General features: G+C 37.8%; 1 protein-coding gene across 1 annotated transcript in view; it reads left to right on the forward strand.

The window, feature by feature from the left end:
* Positions 1-16,220, forward strand: part of MED12L (mediator complex subunit 12-like) — a 576,790-nt gene that overhangs the window by 74,720 nt on the left and 485,850 nt on the right. Inside the window, exons 3-4 of the mRNA XM_006900063.1 lie at positions 8,896-9,087; positions 15,433-15,592. Of these exons, the coding sequence (XP_006900125.1) occupies positions 8,896-9,087; positions 15,433-15,592 (352 nt within the window). The remainder of the gene's footprint in view (positions 1-8,895; positions 9,088-15,432; positions 15,593-16,220) is intronic.

The raw sequence follows: 16,220 nt of genomic DNA on the forward strand, positions 1-16,220 counted from the left end.
AAAAGTCAAGGTCAAGTTCCCACCCACCCACTAGCCTCTAGCTGGTCTGCAGAGTTCACAGAAGCCAGCTGGCTGGCTCGTTTGGGGCAGTTGGTGTAGCCCAAGAATTGACATCTTTGAATTGTGTTGGAGAAGAGTACTACATGTTCCATGGAATGCCAAAAGAATGAACAGGTAAGCCTTGGGAAAGGTACAGCCAGAGTGGTGTTTGGAGGCAAGGATGACAAAGCTTTGTCTGTCATGCTTTGGATGTGTTGATAGGAGAGAGTATTCCTTGGAAAAGGATATCATGTTTGGAAAGGTGGAGGGTCACCAAAAAAGAGGCAGAGTCCTATCAAGATGGATTGACGTGGTGACTGCAGTAATGGGCTCAGTGTATCAGAGATAGTGAAGAAGGCACAAGACAGGATGGGATCCAGGTCTGTTGTTCGTAGAGTTGCTATGAGCCATACTTGACTTGAAGGCACCTCCCACCCCCACCCTTGATCCATTTTTGAGTTTTATTCCTAAAATCTCATGTATGGGTGGTGTTCTACCCCATGAACCAGTCATGGATCATGCAGTGCATTTGACTGTAATGTGGTTTGTTTTTTCCCCCTCATCTTGAACAGTAAATCTTGCCATTTTGTTCTTATTTGGGATGTTGGGATGTTCATTTTGGGGTTTTTCTTCCCATTTTAGAACATCTTATATTTTAGATTTATCTGTTTCTGTGTGACAAAACTCGTAAGAAAAGTAGGTGATACGTATACTATGTTGGATCACTTGATTAAGGTAGTGTCTGTCATCTTATCTTAATTCATACTCATTATCATTGTAGGGTGATAGTTTGAGACCAAAAGGATATTTGCTTTTCTTATGACTATCACTCAATTTTGGTATCAGTTGATGATTTTTTTTCTGAATAGCGTATTTTATTGTTGTCTGTGACATGGTGGTTTTTCTTTGTTATTTTTCATATATTTTATGATTGTGTTTCTTCCCGCTGCCATTTTCAGTATCCTGTTAGACACAAAGATTTATTTTTCCTTCTTTTCATTTCAGTGTATTATAATCCATTGTCTTGGTTTTCTTAATTTTGTGTTCATATTATCTCACAAATTCTGGCATAGGCTTGGGTTTTTAAACCTGGCTCCTGAGTCCTTTTATTATGTCACCATCCTCTTGAGTCCTTCTTTACTTTTTTGGCACAATAATTTAGATTTATCTTATTCTCATTCTTTTTGAGGTATCATTATTTCTTGACCTTTTCACTGAACAGAGTTAGAAAACATAGATAAATCCTTTGAAATCATACTGATAAAAATATTACCATGTGAATCCTTCTTATGCATCTCTGTTTAATCTTTGTGTCTCCTTTCTCCCAAAGTGAGAAGCCTCATTCTCAGCAATATCAACATACTTATTCATGTGCTCTGTTTTATAGAACATATACATATATGTGTTCAGAATATAACATACAGAATGTATCAGTGCCACTCCAACAACAAATTACTAAGTACAGTTTTATACAACTTTTATGCATTGTGTTTATAAATTAAGCCTATTAACTGTCATAGTCTTGAAAAATATTATCTCTTTCTGTTTGGCTATATTAGCAATTTAATGTATAATAGGGGAATTTGCTTCTGTTTGTGTTACTTCAGTTAAAAATCCTTTGAATTGTTTTTTTGATATTAAAATATTTAACTTTTTTCTTGTTTTTTTTTTAAATAAGAAATGTCACACATAGAATAAAAATATGAAGCATTCACAAGAATTGCTATACTTCCTTCTAGTGACCTGGAAAGAACCATTTTTTAAAAAACACAATATGCATATATTTTGCTGTGTGAGCACTTTGGCACATAAACACACAGTTGATCGCTTGAATATTTTCTAGTTTAACAGAGTGAGACAATATGAAGTATTTTCTGTAGACTGCACCATTCACCTCATACAATGTTTGTAATTTTTCTTTAGTTTTGATACTTTGTATATTACATTCATATTTATGTATATGTTATTTGTAGTTTACTTATGTATATGTTATTTGTAGTTTACTTTTTTGTACATACTTTCCTCTATAGCTGAAGTATTAATAGAAATTAAGACATTTATGTATTATACTTGATTAAAACATGTAGTATGGAACAGCTTGGTACTGATTTCTCATGTTTTGCTTATGAAGCTGTTATAGTTCTATTTGAATATACAGCTATTTTTCTTTAAGATAACTTATTGGAAGTATATTAGTTGGTCAAAGATTATGAATACTTTATTGATGTAACTGCCAAATTATTTTCAGAGTTGCATTGAGTTTTATGCCAATTTAAAGAACTGAATAAATGACAATAAGGCTCATTGTGTCTTCTGCTGCTACCACTATTTCTATGAGACTTTACTCAAATATTAAAAGCTGTCTGAGGTTAAGCAGATATTTTTGATTTTCAAAATTTTTTTAAATATATTTTTTATTGATTAATTTTACTGAAAATTTAGAGAGACTTTTATTTCCATTCATTCATTGTTGTACTTTTTTCTCTGCCCAACCTCCTGCCCCAGTTCACTCTTCTCTTTGAAAAGCAGAAGAAAATTTTTTTCATTGTTACATAGTCGCTCCCCCCACAAGTTCACTCCACTATGCAGCCTTCCTTTTGGAAAGTGAAAGAAAAATTCTTTCGTTGTTATAGTCCCTCCCCGCAAGTCCACTCCATTATGCAGTCTTCGTTCTGGACTCCTCTCATGACAATAGTACCTAATCATATATCCCTTTTAAGCAGTTCTCTCCCTCATGTATTTGAATGGAGTATACATAATTTATCCCATCTTTCTCAGTCTCCTTCCAACCCCAATGTCAGTCCCGTTTTACAACAGTGACACTATGTAGTATTTGTCCGTGAATCAGATTTTTAAGTATGAAATATGTGAACTATAATTCACACCACTGGGCCAATTGGCAGCATCATGATGGATGGTGAAGAGTATGAGATTGCTAACAACTTCACTTTGGCTCCGCAATCAACATTGTTGGTACCAGCAACTAGGAAATCAAAAGACAATTGCCATGGGAAAATCTACTGTCAGAGACCTCTCCAGAGTATTAAAGAGCAATGATGTCAGTCTGGAGATTAAGGTGCTCCTAATCCAACCCATGGTCTTCACAGTTACTTACTATGCATCAGAAAGCTGGACAACGAGTAGGGATGACAGAAGAAGAATTGATGTTTTTGAGCTGTGGTGCTGGAGTATTGAGTATACCATGGACTGCTAGGAGAACAAACAGATTTATCCTGGAAAGGGTGAAACCAGGCTGCTTCTTGGATTCTGAAGCGTCATCTGATGTAACTTTAGACATGTTTCAAGATGGGGCCAGTCTTTGGAGAAAAACATCATGCTTGGGAGACAAGAGAGAAAGACTCTTGATGAGATGGTTTGATTCAGTGACTAGTATAATGGGTTGGCTCGGGATAGAGCAGGATTCAGAGCTGTTGTACAGAGGGTCTTGACGGCACATAACAAAAAGAGCAAAAAATTAATAGTGACCTCATAGGATAGCATAGGATAGCATAGAACTATCCCATGGATTTTCTAGGCTGTGATCTTTAAGGACACAGATTGCTGCACCTTTTTCCTGTGTAGCAGATGGTGTGTTTGAACTGCCAACCTTTCAGTTAATGGTTTATCACTTTAACTGCTGCACCACCAGGGCAGAATTTGATACTTAATTTTAATATTAAAATGTAGCCTCTGAACTTTTGTTTTCCAATGAATTCTTTCCTTTTTTTCCCATTTTTTTTTCTCCTTTCCCAGGTGTAGCCATTTTCAGCGACCTTAATGATCTCAATTATCCTTAAGGCTCATAACATGGCTTTAATATTATCAGCTTTCAAAATATTCCAGTGAATTATTTCTAAATTTAAATGAAGTGTCGTCATTTTGCCTTATTGAGAGAAGTGCAGATTGGCAGAAATCATTTTGTTATGCTGATCAGAATTGCAGAATCACACCTTTACATCTAGTCGTCTGAATCCAGGAAATTTACCCTAAAGCTATACCTGCACATATGTTGTTGTTATGTGTGGTTGACTCAACTCATTGCATAATAGCCCTGAACTCTGCCCTAACCTGAGCCAGTCTCACTGTCTCTGACGCACTTTCTCTCATTATCCCAGTTACGGTGTCCATGCATCTCATCTGGTGTCGTCTTCTACTGCATTGTCCCTCCACCTTTCCAAACATGATGTCATTCTCCTAGGACTGGTCCCTTCTGGCCACGTGCCCAAAGTATGTGACACAGACTCTCAAAATCCTTGCCTCTAAGGAGCAGGTTGGTTTCACCCTATCCAGGACAGACTTTGGAAGTATGTTCAGTATTCTTCTCCAGCACTATGACTCAAAAATATCAATTCTTCTTCTGTCATCTTTTTTCATTGTCTAGTTTTTGATGCACAGCAAGTAATTCTGAAGAACATGGCCTGGATTAGGCACACATATATGATATAACAAATGTAAAAAGGGTTTTCATTTTTAATGTTATTTGTAACAGGTAAAGATTACAATAAACAATTGAAATAGCCCTTAAAATGGACCTAATTTAATAAAATATCTGTGTCCATAAAGTACCATATTATGTGTCTGTAAAAATGAATAAGGAAGCGAGCTCTGTAACAAGAAGCTGCACTGCAATCCTGAAGGCATGTGGTTCGAATCCACCAGATGCTCCGCTGGAGAAGGAGGGGCAATTTCCTTCTGTGCTAGTTATATTCGATTCGATGGTACATAATAAGAAAAAAATATGAATAAGGAAACTGATATGGAAAACCTTGAAACCAATAAGGGAAGTATTGCTATGAATTGTAATCAAAGTCCTACCAATGAGTGTAGAACAGAGAACTCTACCCAAGGGTTTCCAAAACTGTGAATTCCTATGGAAATGTACTGCCACATATTTTTTTTCTGTGTAGCAGTAGTAGCTTGCAACCACTGACCTTTTGACTGGCAGCCAAACACTTTAGCCATTGTACCACCAGGGAATCCTTGATTTTGAAATACTGACTATATTGCTCTTGGAAGAAAAAAATGAAATACTCTAATATTTTAATGTATTTGAGCCCTAAAGCTTATTTTCTCCTCTTTTTGTTTCTCAGAAATTTTGAGTTTGCTCAGAGTCTGTAATTGTTTCCAAAATTTGTTAAGTAGTAGTCAAACACGCACTTGGTGTTGTATTTGTCATTAAGTAGCTAGAAGGACATTATTATAAACAGACTGTGGTTGTTCTTGAGTACCACCTAGTTGGTCCTGACTCATAGCTGAACCTCTAGTGGGTTTTCAGAGAAATTAAATTGCACAGGAAGAGATTGCCCATCTTTCTCCCATGGAGCATCTGATGCACTTGAACTGTGTATGTTTGGGTTGACAGCACAGTTCCTTACTACCGAGCCACCAGAACTACAAAGATAACTCAGATTTTTGGGGAAAAAAAGTTATATATTTATTTATGATAATTAAAAAGCTTACATATATTTAAAAAGCTTATATACCATTGCAAATAAGTTACGACTTAAATACAAAATTTACCCTAATGGTCAGTGTTAAATGCCTTTCAAGCAAAGACCAAATATCAGTTGAGAAAATGGAATTTTAACATTTGGCTCCTGGTGGCTGTTTGATTAAAAAAAAAAGTTTTCACTTAAATTTTTACACTTATTTTATGCAATATTTGGACATTCTGCAAATATTTATTAAAAATAACAACAACAATGAAGCTGGTTTGGGAAAAGGAGTTCTAACTTTTCCCTAATTAATTTTCATTACTTCACAATACCAGTGCACTAAGACAGACTTCTTTTTATTGTACACATATCACAAGGATCAAGGATCTCCAATAAAAAAATTGTACCCACTTTTCATTCCAATAGATGAACTTGGCCAATTGCTTACAATTATGTTCCAAATTGTATTTATTGATCTTCCTTATTTTGTCTCACTGAGATAGGTATTTTAGTTATGATTAACATAGTTTGTGGAAATTGCCTGCCAGGTCATATCTTTGAGAGAATTTACATAGGCAAAATGTGATGCTTTCTTGGGAGTCTTCAAAATTTTAACCGTTTTTTTATAGATTTTTTTCACTTTTTTAGAAGTTTATTATTAATTTCAATGAAAGTTTACTGAGACTTTGGATTTCCATTCATTCATTGTTGCACTTTTCCCCCCTCCCAATCCTCCCCCCAGTACACTACCCTCATAGAAAAGATTTTTTAAGATATTACTTCATTCTTTTCCTTTTTGTCTCTTCTTTCTCTCCAATTTGATTAAGAGGAAAATGATAGTGATTCATAAAAGTTAATTTCATCCCATTTGAAATCAGTTAACACTGACATTACTTGAAACCAGGGGCTTTGAACTGGTTTATTTTGTTTTACTATTCCCTGAGAACTTGTCTCTCCACTCCAGATATACAGAATATAGTGATAAAAAATTGTGCTGCTAACTCAAAGGTACATGGTTTGAATCTAACAGCCACTCCATGGGAGAAATATGGACAATCTCTGTCCATGCCTCTGAAAACCTGTTGAAGGGTTTTGTCTCTGTGACACTCACCAACAAACATTTTAACAAGACCCTCACATGATTCTGATTCAGTATATCTGGGTTGAAAAGGCAAATTTTCAACATGGAGTAAAACAAGAACAAAGCAGTTTATGAAATTCACTTATGAAATTGGCAGTGCAATAAAAGATATTTAATAATTAGTTTAATTGAAACTTTTGTTATTTGCTGTTTAAGAAAATTAAATTTCTCTATAGACTGTTTTTGAAAGCATTGCCTGTAAATACAGTTTAATTTCCAAAAATAACATACTATTAAGATGAAACAGGAAAGAATGACTACTTGGTGATTACTAGATTTTCTGTTCTTTTTTTCTTTTTTTAAATTTTTCTGCTAGTTTATTTACAAAATTCAAATACTAATTTGAACAAATTCTTTAAATTTCCCTCACCTCCCGATCCATCAAATTGTATAACCCAATGATTAATCCTCCCTTCCCCTTGCACATCCATATCCCTCTGCTTCCAGCCTCTCCTACCCCTCCTTATACTTATTTGACAATAATGGTTTTATACAATTTTTATCCATAGGTGACTGAGTTAGTTCACTCAGCATAATGCTCTCCAGTCCCTCCCAAGTTAGGTAATAATTTACAAAGTTATTGCTCCTGCATGCTGCATAGTATTCCATTGTGTGAATGTACCATAATTTCTCAATCCATTTGTTTGTGGTTGGACATTTGGGCTGTTTCCATGTTCTTGCAATGGTGAATAATGCTGCTATGATCATTGGTGTACACATCTCTGTGCCTCCGTTCTCACATTCTCGGGGTATGTTACAAGTAGTTGAATAGTTGGGTCATAAGGAATTTCTTTGTTCAGCTTTTTGAAGAAGTGCCAGATTGCCTTCCAGAATGGTTGCACCATTTTACAATCCCACCAACAATGTATAAGAATTCTTTTCTTGCCACATCCTCTCCAGCATCTATTACTTGCTACCCTGTTAAACTTTGCCACTCTTACTGGAGTGAGACATTTTCTGCTCTTGCATGCAACCCATCTCAGAGAAATTGTTATCTCCAGTTGGGTGTGAATATGAAAAAAGAAGAATGTACAGCTAAAGATTAAAGCAGAATTTAGTGTCTCGAAATTTATTTGGGATGTAATTAATTTTATCTTACCACAGATTTTCAAAGCCTTTTCTTTTTTCCTTGAACAAATGGATAGTGGAACAAAAGTGCTGTAAGATTTTACATCACGTTGTTGTTGTTGTTATGTGCCGTTGAGTTGCTTGTGACTCATAGCGACCCAATGTACAAGAGCCCTAAACCCTGCTCTATTGTGTGCCAACCTCATTGTCTCTGATACACCTCCTCCCACTACCCCAATCACTGAATTGATCCATCTCATTGAGGATCTTCCTCTCCTTTGCCGTCCCTCCACTCTCTCAAACATGATGTCCCTCTCCAAGGACTTGTCCCTCCTTGCAGCATGCCCAAAGTATGTCAGATGAAGCTTCAGAATTCTTGACCCCAAGGAGAAGTCTGACTTCACTCTCTCCAGGACAAACCTGTTTGTTCTCCTAGCAGTCCATGGTATATTCACCACTCTTCCCTAGCACCACAGCTCAAAGGCATAACTTCTCTTTCTATCATCCCTAGTCACTGTCCAGCTCTCCGATGCACAGCACACAATTGCAAAGACTATAGCCCGGATCAGGTGCACCTTAGTCTCCAGCCTGACATTGTTGATCTTCAATACTTTTGAGATGTTTCTGACAGCTGACTCTCCCAGTGCTATTAGTCTCTTGATTTCCTGACTGCTGGTACCAAGAGTGTTTACTGTGGAGCCAAGCAAATTAAAACTGTTAACTATCTCAATCAAGGCAAACTGTCTCATTCTTTTTACCATGCATACTGATGCTGCCATTTGACCCAGTGGTGAGAATCTTTGTTTTCTTGATGTTGAACTTCAATCTGTATTGAAGGCGCCAATCCTTGACCTTCTGCAGCAAGCACTTGAGGTCCTCCTCAGTTTCAGCAAGCACGGTTGTGTCATCTGCATAACACAGTTTGTTGATGAATTGTTCACCAATCCTGATGCCACATTCTTCCTCGTATAGCCCAGTGTCCTGGATGATCTCTGTTCTGCATACAGATTGAAAAAGTATGGAGACAAAATCCATCACATTACTGTAGGGAAATCAGAAATCTTGGCTTAAAGCACTCAACCTCCTAATTTATTTTGATATGGACTGTGTGAAAAATTTTCAATTCAGTAGTAGCAAAAAGATATTAAGGTAAGTTATTAAAATAGCTGCTTATTGTCTTTAAACTTTTTTTCCTTGCTTTTTTTCCCATAGATTGGAGCTTATTTTAGCAGCATATTAGCTGAGAAACTAAAGCTTAACACTTTCCAGGACATTGGAAAGAAGAAACCACAAGTTAACGCCAAAGATAATTATTGGCTGGTCACTCCACGATCTCAGAGTGTAATTCATAGTTGGTTCTCTGACTTAGCAGGAAACAAACCACTAACTATTCTGGCAAAAAAGGTATTCATTAAATATTCCTTTTATTATTTTCATTATAGACTTAAAGCAATGAAAATGTTTGCAATACATTGTTCAGGGTGTCTAGTTCTTCAGTCTTTTCTAGAACTTGGAACCTAAATGACCAGGGTCCTGCCCAGGATGTGTGATCACTTACATGCTGGTTTCTCCTTTGATTACATACATTGCCTCTTGTTGTTGTTGGATGCCATCGAGTCTATTCCAGTTCACAGTGTCTCTTTCACACTGTTGGATGGAATGGAATTGCCCCGTTGGGTTTCCAAGGCTATAATCTCACTGGAGCGGATGACTAGGTCTTCTCTCCCATGGGTGTTCAGGACATTATGATAAACCTGAAAATTCTACACAGTAAGCAAGAAGTAAGCTTGAAGTTATTGTTGTGTACCATTGAGGCAGAACCAACCCATAGCTGACCCTCCAGCAGATTTTCAGAGGCAGTTAATCGCCCATCCTTCTCCCACGGAGCAGATGGTGGCCTCGAATTGCTTGCCTTTGGGATTGAAGCACAGCTTCTTGCCATTAGGCCACCAGAGCTCCCTTGAAGTAGACCAAGTTTTAAGTCAGGAAAGATTAGAAGACTTCGTTTATCTAATACATTTCCCATTTTGTTAGCTCAGGAATCCCAAGATGTGTTGGAGAGAGTCTTGCTTTGGATCTTTTTCTTTAAAACTAACCATCCTAGTGCTTGGAACTAGTTCTCCTTCCTACTGAGCAAGTAATTTTCTATAGGTGTTTGCTCTTTGAAAAGTTTTTTAGAGTAAAATTGACAGACTTGGTGATAGATTTGTTTGGGAAGGGGTTTGTTTGGAACTTTCCACCTTTGATTCTTTTACTGGCATGGGGAATAATATACCAGATTAACAAACTTAGAGTTCAGGCAAAATAATATGCCTTTTGCCATTGAGATCATCTGGAAACTACCTTCTTTTATTCTTGTTCTGTTACTTCTTGTACACATTTTGGATAATTTTGTGGGCTCTGTTCTTGTCTTTTATGAAGTCCTTCAGTTTTAAGGATATGCTCATTTTCTATTTCTGATATCAAATTTCCCATGATTTTCTACCAGCATAGTTTAAAAGAAGAACTTTGTAAGGTTGCTCATTTGTTTTCTAGAGAGCAACTCTGAAAAGCATGCCGTAGCTTCCTTTGGCTTTCTTTCCCCCTGTGTTGTAGCATTGTCCTGCCTTTCATAGTTCCCACTGCTTAACAGCAACTGAAATCCTGAAGAAGCACAAAAGTCAGCACAACTACCTCCAACCATTCAGTTGGCACAAATTTTATCAGCACATGCCGAAGCACCTCACATTTATTTTCCTTGTGGCCCTGTGATGACCTGTCATTTGTATCTAAAGGTAATTCAAGGGCATAATTAAGGATTGGAGGGCTTTCTACCAACAGCTCAGATCCTTCATGTAGTTGGTATTTGCCACTCCCATGTAGTCAGCCAGACATCTTTGTGGGTTTTCTGTTTTTGTAACCCTTTAGAATACTTTTAAAATATGTTTCCTGAAAATGAGTACTGGTGAGGGTTGATGCCTATATATTAGGGGTAGAGTGGTCTCTCATCTTTTAGGAGAGAGAGAGAGAGACAGAGAGAGAGAGAGAGATTTTTAGCCACCATTGTTTTTCTCTCTGTTCTAGGAGCTGCTTTTGGCCAAGTCAGGTTTTACTCAGTTATGGCCTGACACTCATTCTCTGCATCATGATAGCCGCTCTCCTTACAAAACCATTGAATATAGCTTGAAATACTCCTTTTGTGGCCATTTCAGTAGTTCTTTTCCCTAAGTCCTTGTTTTTATCTGTGACATGTTTTAACTCAGAAAACCTTGCATTTCCTACTAAGATCCTGAGTCATCTTTCCTGATTGAGAAAGATCAAATTTTTTGACCTGGTTTTTTGTGTTGTTTTGGTTTTTTTGTTTTGTTTTGTTTTGTTTTTGTTTTTGTTTTTTTTTTACACAATAGAACTCCACATAGCTTCAAGTATTTAACCAGAGAGAAGTCAGCAGTAGCCTATTGAGGCTCTTTTAATTCAATCATGAGCATGGCTGTGTTTGGAAAAGGAGACGCTGGTCTCATGAGGATGCCTTTCTAGCTCTTAAAGAGTTCCCATTCTGTGTGACTTTGATTGCTTTGTTTTGCCTCCACCCCTGGTACACTGACACTTACCAATTATACACCTCCCAGGGAAAGGTGAATGGAGCATCCCTTTGTAATAGGAAAATCAACACATACTAGGTGTCTTAGTTTCTTTTTGCTGTTTAGAAGCAGTTTGTACTGGATTTAGAAAGCAAACACTGCTGAGTGATGGCATAGACTCAGCTACAAGTTAGGGTCACAGGTTTCTCTATTGAGAATGCAGTCTATCACTGTAAGCTGTCATATTGCAGTCTGTGTGAGTGTTTCTCCCCCCCGCCCCTCCCTCCTTGTTGTTGTTGTTATGTGCCATCGAGTCGTTTCCGACTCATAGCGACCCTATGCACAACAGCTCTAAACCCTGCTCTATCCTGCGCCAACCGCACCGCCTCTGACACACCCATCCCGATTACCCCAGTCACCGAATCAATCCATCTCATAGAGGGTCTTCCCCTCCTGCGCTGTCCCTCCACCCTCCCAAACATGATGTCCCTCTCCAAGGACCCGTCCCTCCTGGCAACATGTCCAAAGTATGTCAGACGAAGCCCCAGAATCCTTGCCTCCAAGGAGCAGCTTGGTTTAATCCTCTCCAAGATGGATCTGTTTGTTTTCCTGGCAGTCCAGGGTACATTCAGTACCCTTCTCCAGCACCACAGCTCAAAAGCATCCACTCTCCTTCTGTCCTCCCTAGTCATTGTCCAACTCTCTGATGCATAACAAGCGATTGCAAATACCATGACCTGTATCAGGCGCACCTTAGTCTCCAGAGAGACACTGTTGCTCCTGAGTACCTTTGAGAGGTCCCTAATAGCAGACTTTCCCATCGCGATACGCTTTTTGATTTCCTGACTGCTGGTACCAAGAGTGTTAACTGTGGAGCCGAGCAAACTGAAGCTGTGAACACTCTCAATCTCTTCATCATCCATCCTGTTGCTGCCAATTGGTCCAGTGGCGAGAATCTTTGTCTTCTTGACGTTGAGCCTTAGTCCATACTGAAGGCTGCAGTCCTTGACCCTTCACAGCAAGTGCATGAGGTCCTCCTCAGTTTCAGCAAGCAAGGTTGTGTCATCTGCATAACGGAGATTGTTGATAGATCTTCCACCAATCCTGATGCCACAATTCTCCCCATAGAGCCCAGCCTCTCGGATAATCTGCTCTGCATACATGTTGAAAAGGTATGGAGACAGGATGCATCCCTGGCGTACACCCTTCCCTATTTTGAACCATGCAGTGTTACCCTGCTCTGTTCTGACTACTGCCTCTTGGTCCAAGTATAGGTTTCGTATTAGCACAATTAAATGTTCTGGGATTCCCATTCTTCTCAGAGTCAGCCACAGCCTCCCTCCTAAGTTGGCCAAAATGATATATTGAACCAAGCTATCAGTATGCATCTTCTTCCTTAGTGAAGTGTTTCCCTTCATAGAGCCCTTGATGTAAGTCAGTTGGTTTTCTCTGAGTTGAGACAGAGTGGACTTCTGTGCTTTTACTGGAGCTCCGTGCCTTACTTGTGCTTGCCATTTTATCAAAACGTTTCACATGTTCAAAAGTTGTTTTCAACCTCTCTCCCTCCTCTGTGAATTTCTGTTCAAAAGAAACCCTTTAGGCATATTTAAGAAGGATACTATTTGTAATGATTCTTTTGGGACACTAACTTTATTTTGCAACCTGACTTTATTTTAGGCATTCATCTTCCTGTAACTTTTTGGTATGTCTGAATGGGAGGCAGACTGACCTTAGCAGCTTAGACTTAACCCTTTCATACTGTACTTTATGTTCTGGTGAAAAGCGACAGCGCAGGTCTTGGATTCAATATTTACAACTGTGCTTTTCTCAGTCTCTGACTTAAACTTAGAGACTTCTCTGAATTAAACTTAGAGCCTTTTGCTCCTTGACAGATGTGCATCTTAAGCTTTCTGGAAATTCACGTGTCTAAATGTGTCACTGTGGAATACGTAGAGGAGACCTTATAGCTTTGGATTATGTAACTTCCAGTGTCACAATGGTCATGCTTTAAAAGTTAGATGTTCATTGAAATGAAAAATAAACTAAATTAAAAAAAAAAAGTCAGGACCAAGGTAGGACCTAGAAGTGATCAACAGTCCCTTAAATTAAAGATAAGATGCATTATGTGGACACATAATCAAAATGTCCAGCCTAGATAGCTTTTCCTTCAGCATTAGAACAGCTTGGTATATCTTTGATAAGAACCAAGTAGAATTATTCACTGCATTTTTGGAATTATTTTTTTAAAAACTTGCACTTTGAAATTTTTAGAATTGTTACGTGTCATGTGCATAACTTTCTGCCTCTCCAGAGAACTCCCACAAATCAAAATAATTCTAGGATCATATTTTATGTCAAACTTGTAAGCAGTTAAATTTTAACATATAATTCTAAATCTACTATCAGTGACTTTTGTCTAAGAGAAAAGTGCTGCTATATGAATTTTGTTTTCAGACATATTTGGCTAAACACGCACTTAAGGCAAAAATAGAAATTAGGGTGCTTGATGCCCATGATTATGTTGACCAGAATCCCCAGAGGGTCAAGTCCAGTGTGCAGAAACTTTTGAAAATGTGTGCATGGAGCCATAGTTGTGATTAGGATGTTGTCATCAGGTTGTTGTCTAGCTAACGGTAATAAGGCCATACCTCTTTGACGGTTTGAATCTACCAGCAGCTCCTTGGGAGACAGGTGGATAATCTCTTCCCATGCATTTTACTGCCTCAGAAGCGTAGTGGAGGTTAACTGTGGGTCTGTTCTTATTGACAGTGTGTTTTTTGAGAGTGTGTGTGTTTTGGAACTTTGGTGGCCTAGTAGATAAGGAGTTGCATGCGATTTGAATCTGCTAGCTGTGAGAAAGATAATTTCTTCCAATGTGATTTACAGCCTCTGAAAAACTACTGGAAGGTCACCTATGAATCATTTCCTGCTTGACATACATAACAACCATCACATGTGTAAATAAAGAAATAAATTTTATGCTCTGCTCTTAAAACACATTGTGAGGTAGGCCAGGTTGGTGTGATAATTTATAGAGAGTCGGAGGCCTGGAAGTAGTGGCTCAATCACTTGGGCTCAGGGCAGAGGGCAGTGCCCACTTGCTCAGCCCTGACTCAGTGGGTTGCCTTGTGCTTTGGACCCCCTGCTGCTGCACAGCTAGCATAGTTTCGGTTTTTCACCTTTTCTCTCGGTATTTACAAATGGAATCAATTTTATAGATGAAATTTTATCAACAATTTATTGATAAATTTTATCAATTTTATAGGCTGTTCCTTGAGTATTTGTAAGGTATGGCAGAAGGATTAACTTAACTTTTTAAAACTATTCAGTGGTACATTGAGATAATAATTTGCTAACTTGTACCTTTGTGATCTGGAAAAAATAACAGACCCAACTGCCTATTTTCAACCAGTGAGTTAATTACCTGTCTGTTTCTAGCTCAGTATTTATTGGATAGATTCACTGATTATCTTTAGCCTCTATTTAAAAATTTAAACACAAGGCACTTTTAGAAAGTTTGTGGAAATTGTTCCTTACAAAATGGTACAGTTAGAAAGCCTTATTCTCCTCTGCTCTCCCCCTATCCCCCAAAAGAAAAAATGTTTTGCAATAAAATGTAGGTAGGCAGAACCAGTCCTTGGAGAGGGATGTCATGGTTGGGAGCGTGGAGGGACAGCACAGGAGATGAAGACCCTCAGAGAGATGGATAGGTTCAGTGACTGGGGTAATGGGAGTAGGGTAATGAGTGTCAGAGCCAATAAGATTGGCATAGAAGAGCAGGGTTTAAGGCTGTTGTACATAGGGTCGCTATGAATCGCAGGTGACTCGATGGCACATAACAACAACAACAAAAATGTAGGCCAGGGACAGTTTGGTTTTTTCCTTAATTGTTCTTTCCAATTTGAGATAAACTCTTTGGAAGAGTGTTGTGAAATTATTTTCTTTATTTTTATGTAAACTAAGTGGTTTTTAGTATCTTAAATCTTGAAAATAATTTTTTAAATAAATATGAACACCTGATCAAACTATTTTTCCAATATGCTAAACATAGTTTTGATTCTTTGAAAATCTGTTTTGAATGGTCTTTATATATTTTAACTACATATATTCCTTGAAAATTATTTTGGCTGCTTCTTTCCTTAGGTTGTGTAGTAATGACAGTATGTGAATATTACAATTTTCTTTTTAGGTTCCCATTCTTAGTAAAAAAGAAGATGTTTTTGCTTATTTAGCTAAATACTCTGTGCCAATGGTTCGAGCAGCATGGCTAATCAAGATGACTTGTGCCTACTATTCTGCTATTTCTGAAGCTAAAATTAAGAAGCGTCAAGTTCCTGATCCTAATTTGGGTAAGTGAGACAATACAGTGTATTTTAAATTTCCTTTTTTGAGTCTGTTAGTTGTTGTTGTCTGTTGTAACCCAGCATGGTGGATATGAAGACATTGATGAGGATAAAAGTTACTTGTGGTTTGAAAAGTGCACCTTGGTCAGCTAGTTCCAGAGCACTAACTTTATCATCACGTACTATAAGTGTTACCTCAAAAATATATCTTGCTCCGGAATACTTTGTACCATCACAACTTCGGGTTCAAAGCACCTTCATGTCTTGACTGGCTGTATTGGCAGTCCTTTAATTGGCTTCCCTCTTTTCACTTGCTGTGTACATTGTCATCTGCACATAATTGTAAAATCATCTCTGCATCTCAAACAAATGATACTGTGTCCTCATTTACAACTCTGCTATAATTTCTTATTTGGAATAAATATTTCAACTCCTTAATGTGGCCTGCGAGGCTGTCTATAATGCGCCCTTCCTTATGTGTGTTATAGACACACTGCTTTTTTTTATCTTTTTTTACACACAAAGGACATTTTCTTTTGGGATTGTTTGTTGATGAATTTCTCTTCAGCTCACTTACTTTCTCCGTAGGTTTTTTGTGTGCACGAGACAGTATAGTATTCTTTTTCTCTCTTGT

Source organism: Elephantulus edwardii, unplaced genomic scaffold (assembly GCF_000299155.1).
Source record: "Elephantulus edwardii isolate Elephantulus edwardi_28Jun2011 unplaced genomic scaffold, EleEdw1.0 scaffold00272, whole genome shotgun sequence".
NCBI lineage: Eukaryota > Metazoa > Chordata > Mammalia > Macroscelidea > Macroscelididae > Elephantulus > Elephantulus edwardii.